This window comes from Trametes versicolor, assembly GCF_000271585.1.
Source record: "Trametes versicolor FP-101664 SS1 unplaced genomic scaffold TRAVEscaffold_2, whole genome shotgun sequence".
NCBI lineage: Eukaryota > Fungi > Basidiomycota > Agaricomycetes > Polyporales > Polyporaceae > Trametes > Trametes versicolor.
Window position 1 is genome coordinate 1,088,756 of NW_007360322.1, and position 7,651 is coordinate 1,096,406.

Consider the following 7,651-nt stretch of genomic DNA (forward strand, 5'->3'; position numbering starts at 1 on the left):
ACGCTGTCGTAAGGCGTCGATGTTCTGATGACGTGGTTACGTCGAGCAACTTGATGCTGTGACGAAAGTCGTTCGTCGCGGCTAGNGTAAAAAAAGTGTAAGTGTACGCGAGTCCCACGACTCCCCGAATCCTGCAAGTACTCTGGACCGGGCTTGATTGCTCGGCGTACTCGCTGGATGGTGGGGGGTGGTAGAACTCTGCCCCCACCAGGCGCCCGAGGCCCGAACCTTCGGGCGCCGTACGCTTACGTACGATACATGAATGGCGGTATCTAATCTACGGGCGCCTAGATGCGCTAGTTCTCCGCGATTCCCGGAGAACACCTTCTCCTACTGAAGTGGACGTTCCCGTCCAGGCACTAGGGAGTGCCGGTAGTAAGTAAGAACCGCCGGGTTCTTACAGTACCGCTTTTGGGTGAGCGCTAAATCTGCCGTGCACCTGCGCAACCGCAAGAAGGTCACGTTGTTGAGAGAGAACGACGCGTTCGTGTATCGTGTGAGTACGGTCGACTATCTACGCTTGCAGGCTGCTCAAGGGTGCACCAGAAACGCGGCAAGACGGTCGACGATCACAAGGGCCTGTACCAGGCGGAGATCATCCAGCAAATGGCGAACCGGGTGTACTTCAAGAAGCGCACAGATGACGGCATTCTCTTGCGCGCGCAGTACTCGCCCTTCCCCGTACCTGCGCTTGCGCTCATTCTAACTGCGGTAAGCCCCCGCCGCCTACCTGCAGCGCGGAGTATACTCACTTTACTCGGACTGCGGGCTAGGTTGAATGTGCCATCGATGAATGGACTGATGGCAGCTGGACCAAGGTATCGTTCACCGAAGAAGCGTACCGCGCTGCGTACGAGCATCATCTGGAGGAGCTAAACATGTTCGAGACGACCTCCGGTGATCTCAAGGTCGTCTCGCAGATCTGCAAGCGGATTTATGATGACGGACGGTGAGTGCTACTGCTCAACGCTGGGAATATTACGCTAATAACAATCTTAGTGTGTATGCCAAGGCAGGCCAGGATGAGAGTGCGAGCGCGCGTCAGCTCGATCCGCGTGCGGTAGCCCGTGCGATCCATCAGTTCCAGCTTAGTGATGATGAGATGTCTGAGGGTGACCCGGAGGAGGACTGATGCATAGTGTATATTAATGTCTATTGGCGGCACTGGGTCCAAGAATTCATGTCGCCGCTGCACCTGTGTGATGAGTGGATGGAATTGTCAATTGATATGTATGCTATATGTCCCGCCGGCGATCACTACGATTGTGACATAGCACCTTAGTATTGCAAGTCATGACTAGCAATATAAACATAGCCTTCTGCATCCGCCAACTTTGGTGCACAACAAACTGATTTTTGAGCGCTGCATGATACTACGGAGTGCAACAGTGCACTACAGAACAGACTCATATTACAACAGGTCACAACTATGTAAGGGGCTTGCAACAGCGCTACAGTAACTACATAGACTACATACGGCAGTAATGCAGGTGGATTTTTTCCTGATGCGCGGGCCTCAGCCAACCTCCGCCCGCCTAGCCCTGCTATGCCGGTGCTCTCCCCTTCCCCTTAGACGCCTTCCCTTTCGCCTTGGCCGGCCGCATCAGGAAAAAGCCAAAATGATGTAGCGAAGGGGTCGATATGTAGCAACAGTAGTTGACGTCGGGAGGTGCATACCTATGTAGCTCTCTGTAGCCATCATAACTTCCCCAAAAATCATATATTGGAAAGCAGTCGTAACATAATGAAATCATGATGTCGCAGGTAAGGATTCACAAAAAACTTAGAAGCAACATTATCCAAGACGTCCCCGGGAACAATGCGCCGCTCTATCTGTTTGCCCCAGCATGGTATAAGATGGCATGTACGTATAATGTCCGACAAGGGAATCACGGAGCAATTACGCTGGTGTTGACGTGTGGAGGGCGAGACGACGTACATACCTGTAATGTGATCCACAACTTGGAAAGGAGTGAACCACTCTACGTACGCCAGGGGCCCTGTGATGGCGAGGGCACGAGAATCATACATGGGAGGGAGGTTGAATATCACCCTCACGCGCGCGACGCGCAAACCTAGTGCAATTCGAGGAGTCAGTAGGGAAAGGATCACGCCGATTTCACTCAACGTACCTGCTAGGGGGCGCTTCACATCAAAAACGCGGTCTGTTTGACTCGCGGCGGGGTCCCGCGCGAAGACGGTCGACATCTGCGCAGGAATAGTGCTCTGCAAGTGACGTGGCCCGGTGTGCGAGGGGGAGGCGTGAATAATGTCGATGGGAGCGTACTTCGATACTTGCCGGATGACTGGCAGCTGGACTTTCGCTTGCTTGTAAGCGGCGATGCGAGATAGGTCGTGCAAGGGTGTGGACACCAGCGCAAGACGGCGTGGGTTACCATCAGCCAGCTTCTTGAGGTGGTCTGCGAGGGCGGTCTTGAAGCTCGCTGCACCGAAGTTGGTCTCGATCTCGACAACCGAGAGAGAGCCGTATGCGGGGACCTTTGCCACACGGTATCCATCCTTCCAGACATCCTCCTCTGGCTCGGCATCGACCTCCACGTTACCTTCAGACACTGCAGCCTCCTCCGGAACGTCCTCGCAGCGTGATGTGAACGTGCCGGTGTGGGATGGACCGGGTGGCAAGGCGGGGACAACAGTGGACTTGGATAGGGAGGCGGTACTCGACTCGTCGGAGATGGAGGATGAGCCAGGAGGGACGATGGAAGAAGGAGGCTGAGTGGAAGAGGGCGACAGCTCCGAGCGGCCGTCATGAGCGTGAGAGTGAGAACCGGCGGGAAGGGACTCCATGGTCGGGGAAGGTTGCGTCCGAGCCCATTCCAAGTACGACGCGAACCGGTGGACAGCCTCCTGGCGCTCTAGCCATCGGGTCATCTGTTGAATATAGGACGCTTGTTTGTTGCTGGCCCCGTACGCGAGTTTTGCGAAGTCGATATGCAAGCGCTCCGGGTGCTCTGTGCTGTAGCCGTCAGCAGTACCCACTGAGCGAATTGATGGCTCGTAGTGCTCCATTGAGTGACCTTTGGGGAAGTTAAAATGCTCGCGGATGTCGAGCTCGACAAAGACCACCTTGTACTTGTGGTAGTCGAGCCAGCTTTGGTGGAGGGCTTCGAGCGAACTGTCCGTGTGAGTCTCGAAATGAGCAAGATAGATGAAGTCTAGCACGGCACGGACAGCCCGAGTGACGCGCTCGTCGACTGCGCCTGCGACGACTCCTAGGAACGACTTCTCCATGTTCTTGAATTCGGTTCCCGTCCATTGGGACACGAGGGAGATGCCGCTCTTGAAGTAGCGCAGATCAGAGTGCTTGAGCATCGCCTTGAAGTGCCGGTCGATCTCATCCGCACCGCCCTCTATCGCCGCCGTAGCCCAGCTCACGAGATGGGTTTTGAACACTCCCTTGTGTAATTGGTGCAGGATATCGGGAGTCAGGGCGGAGAAGACGTTGGCGTGAGGTAAGTCTGCCCAGAAAGGATTGACAGCGCGCAGTCCCCAGTCCTTGAACTCTGATGGCTTCTCCCCAGGCAGTCCATCTACAGATCTCTTGAGCACATCGACAACGAGTGTTGGATCCCTCAAGCACGAGTACACTGGCTCTCCGCGGTCGTCCGGGGGGACCGGACACTTCGGACAATGGTCTCGTTGACAACCAGTCGGCGATGGCTCTCGCCAAGAACTCAACGTTCCACGACCGCACGAAGCACATCGCGGTCCGTCATCACTTTATTCGCGATGAGATCGAGCGCGGGACCCTCGAGGTTGAGTACGTCCCCACCGACGACCAGGTTGCAGACGTCCTGATGAAGGCTCTCGCTCGTGAGAAGCACGTCCGTTTCACGACCGCGCTCGGACTCATGTAGTGTATGTCCGTTGAGTGGGCGTGTTGAAGGAGGTTACACCGGACTTACTTACAATTACTTACGCGCTATAAGCGCTCTACTTACCCGATTAGTTCACTCACTTACTGAACGCTCGGCGCTAAGCTTACATCAGCATCGCGCCGGGCTCGTCTCGTCGATTTTCTCCTCGAGTACCTCAGCTCTTGCCACCATCCGTGCGCGCGAGACTGAGGTACGACTCATTCGTTTTATGTCGCTCTTTTATGGTACACTAACAGTCATTCCTTAGGCACTGACCGTGCTCTTGACTAGGTAATTAATATAGAGCTCTTGCCACCATCCGTGCGCGCGAGACTGAGGCACTGACCGTGCTCTTGACTAGACACGACACCGCGCAAAACTCATGACCTGTCCCGACGGGCGTGTACGTCGTGTCTTCCCTATCCTTGCGGCATATATCGCCGATCACCCCGAACAGTGTCTCGTTGCAGCCTGCAAGGAGAGAGGAGCGGCGTGGACACATTGTCCGAGGCTGAACGTGCGAGTGACGTGGGGACGGCGAGGTCGTCGAGGAGCGTGCGCAACCAGAGCGCCTCCTTGGCGGCGGAAGCGAGTGCGATGTACTCAGCTTTGGTGCTCGACTGAGCGACCGACTGCTGCTTCTTGGACTGCCAGCTGACGGCGCCGCCGTGCAAGAAGAATGCTTGGCCCGACGTTGAGCGGCGGTCATTGATGTCTCCAGCCCAGTCTGCATCCGAGTATCCGAGAGGCAAGGCCCCATTGGACTGGTCCGAGCCAGGGGCGTACGTGAGGCGGAGGGTGGATGTGCCATGAAGGTAGCGGAAAACGTGCATGAGCGCGGTCCAGTGCTCGGGGCCAGGCGTCGCCGAGTGCTTGCTGAGAGCGCCAACTGCAAACGCAATGTCGGGGCGCGATCCGAGCATAGCGTACATGAGCGAGCCGAGCGCACTCTGGTACGGCTTGGGGTCGATGGTAGCCTCCGAGAGCTTCTCGAGTTTGGTGTTCGGCTGCATCGGCGTGCTGACTGGGCGGCAGTTTGCCATGCCGTGGCGCTCCAGGATCTTCTCGACGTACTGGGCTTGCGAGATGGACAGTGTGCGACGAGCGCGGTCGCGCTCAATCTCCATACCGAGGATCCAGCGCACATTGCCGAGGTCGGTCATCTCGAAACGCTGACTGAGGGTGGCCTTGAACGCGTCGATAGTGGCGCGGTCGTTCCCAGCAATGAGCATGTCATCAACGTATAGTGCAATGATGAGGATGATGCCGTCCTGTGCCTTGACGAAGATGCTGTGGTCGGCGCCGCTGCGCTCGAAACCGAGTGCCTCGAACTCCGAGCGGATCTTCTTGTACCACTCACGGCTGGCCTGCTTGAGGCCGTAGAGGGACTTCTTGAGTCGCCAAACGGTGCCGTCGTTGTGGTCCGATCCGGGAGGGCATGCCATGTAGATCTCTTCATCGAGGTCGCCGTTGAGGAATGCCGACTTGACATCCATCTGGTCGACGTCAAGGTCGTACATGGCGGCGAGTGCGAGGACGCTGCGGATGGATGCGAACTTGGAGACGGGCGCGAATGTGTCCGTGTAGTCTACGCCTTCGACCTGTGTGAAACCCTTCGCAACGAGGCGCGTCTTGTACTTCTCGATAGAGCCGTCGGGGCCGCGCTTGATCTTGAAGACCCACTTGCAGCCCACGACCTTGCGTCCTCGAGGCCTCTCCACCTCGTCGTAGAGTTCGGCCTTAGCGAATGCAAATAGCTCTTCGGCGCATGCGGCCCGCCACATGTCGGCGTCGGGGCGCGACATGGCCTCTTCGTAGGTGTGCGGCTCGCCGTCGAGAGTGAGAGCCCGATGAGCGTGCTCATCGCCCACTGCAGGGTCCGGTGCCTCCACGGAGTCGACTTGCGGCTGCTCAGGCAGAGCGGGTTCTTCGGCAGCTTGACGGCGGTTGTAGGAGGAGACGCGGAAACGAGGGTCATCGTCCCGAAGGGGCGCTCGACGTGTACGCACGGAGCGACGCACCTCCGGAGGCGGAATCGGGTTCGGATAGGGTGCACCTGCAGCGATGGGAATCACCCGTTGAGGGCGTCCGGGCCGAGCAGGGGGAGCGCGCACTTCAGACGCATCATCCGTGTCCTGGAACGGGAGAGAGGGGCCGGCGTTGTCAGCGCCGTCCTCGGACTCGGGTTCGGACTTCGCAGACGGTGTGTCAGGCCGCTGTGGATGGTCGCCCTCGTCCTCCACCTCTTCCACGGTCGTCTTGTACCGCAAGCTGCCTGAGGTGGCGGGCGGTGGTGTCTGAGACGGCATTGGGAACGGCTCGACGCTGATTGTGACGCGGTGTGGTTCCACGCCGCCGTCCTCATTGAAGACGACGTCCCGAGACTCGTAGATCCGACCTGTGGGGCGATGGAGAAGGCGGTAGGCACGCTTGTTCTCCGCATATCCAACAAGGACACACTCGAGTGACTTCTGGTCGAGCTTCCGGCGCCGTTCGTCAGGGACGTGTACGTATGCCTTGCAGCCGAAGGCTCGTATGTGGGCGACGGAGGGCTTGTTGCCGGTGTAGACCTCAATTGGCGTGAGGTCCTCCTCGAGCGTCCGTGTCGGCGTCCTGTTCAGGATGTGGATTGCGTACATGACGGCCTCGCCCCAGTACTTGTTTGGCAGTCCCGACTCGGCGAGCATCGAGCGGGCCATTTCCATGACCGTGCGGTTCGCGCGTTCGGCGATGCCGTTCTCCTGCGGCGTGTACGCATTCGTCCACTCATGGTGAATTCCACGCTCGCGAAGGATGGCCTCGACGTCCTTGTTGACGTACTCGCCACCGCCGTCGGTCCGCAGGATATTGAGCGGCTGTCCGGTCTCGATCTCGCTGCGAGTGATGTACTGCTCGAGCTGGCCTGGTTGCTCCGACTTGTTCTTCATCAGGAAGCCGGTCAAGTGGTGTGACCGTCCCTCAACAAAGAGGTTGAGATAGCGATGGCCGGGCGGTGTTGGCGTCTGCATGGCTCCTTGAAGATCTGCGTGCGTGCAGTGGTTGACGCGAGGGTACTCTGCGGTCGTGCTCTTCGGGATAGCATTGCGCGTCTGCTTCCCTTGGAGACATGGCACGCACGGGATGCGAGGCTTGGCAAGTGTTCCTACGATCTCCATGCCCTTGACCATGCCCTTCCGAACCATCTTGAGGACGGACTCGATATTGAGGTGTCCAAGTCGGCGGTGCCAGGTTTTGACGTCCACGCGGTGTCATGCACCAAACTGGTTTGGCACATGGGCCTACCGGAACAGTCCAGGGTATGCCAGCAATAGGAGCACCCTCACCAGACAGACCTAGGACCAGAGACCAACCTAGCAGACACCAGAATGCTTAGGACTAGCCCAGAGTTCAGGAGACAGTTCTGGAAGGTACCGGAAACTTCAGGAACAGGAGGAACCCAGCCATCAACACAGGATCATCTGCAGTCATGGAGAACATGCTAGACTACTTCAGCTGACAAAGGTGCAGAAATTGCCAGAAGGTTCTAGAAGGTTCCAGACAATGTGCACATGACAGCCTAGCATCAGAGAGCCAGGGAACACCAGGATATTCCAAGGAGACAGGAGGAGAACATGCCGGAAACCCACGGAATGTTGCGGAACATTGCGGAATATTGTGGAAACCACTGGAATACTCAGTGTTCCCCTTCAAGAATTCCCTGGAAACCATTCAGAACTCCTGGGAACATCAAGAATATGTGGGAATGTTCTTTAGAATGTTCTGGAAATCCCTGA

At 57.4% G+C, this 7,651-nt stretch overlaps 4 protein-coding genes across 4 annotated transcripts; 1 reads left to right on the forward strand and 3 right to left on the reverse strand.

The window, feature by feature from the left end:
* Window positions 1–262: 262 nt before the first annotated feature.
* Window positions 263–1,132, forward strand: TRAVEDRAFT_43071 (uncharacterized protein; the record flags this gene model as incomplete). The annotated part of the gene is made up of 5 exons (XM_008035574.1): window positions 263–268; window positions 404–496; window positions 547–711; window positions 774–949; window positions 1,000–1,132. The coding sequence occupies 5 exons, from the start codon at window positions 263–265 to the stop codon at window positions 1,130–1,132; spliced, it is 573 nt and encodes a 190-aa protein (XP_008033765.1).
* Window positions 1,133–1,833: 701 nt separating this feature from the next.
* On the reverse strand, window positions 1,834–1,998 carry TRAVEDRAFT_85958 (uncharacterized protein; the record flags this gene model as incomplete). The annotated part of the gene is made up of 1 exon (XM_008036005.1): window positions 1,834–1,998. A coding segment is annotated over one exon (165 nt), but the record flags the coding sequence as incomplete, so codon positions are not given.
* Window positions 1,999–2,829: 831 nt separating this feature from the next.
* TRAVEDRAFT_91351 (uncharacterized protein) lies at window positions 2,830–3,540 on the reverse strand (the record flags this gene model as incomplete). Its single annotated transcript, XM_008036006.1, has 1 exon — window positions 2,830–3,540. A coding segment is annotated over one exon (711 nt), but the record flags the coding sequence as incomplete, so codon positions are not given.
* A 2,008-nt stretch (window positions 3,541–5,548) lies between these two features.
* TRAVEDRAFT_113410 (uncharacterized protein) lies at window positions 5,549–6,187 on the reverse strand (the record flags this gene model as incomplete). The annotated part of the gene is made up of 1 exon (XM_008036007.1): window positions 5,549–6,187. A coding segment is annotated over one exon (639 nt), but the record flags the coding sequence as incomplete, so codon positions are not given.
* Window positions 6,188–7,651: the final 1,464 nt, after the last annotated feature.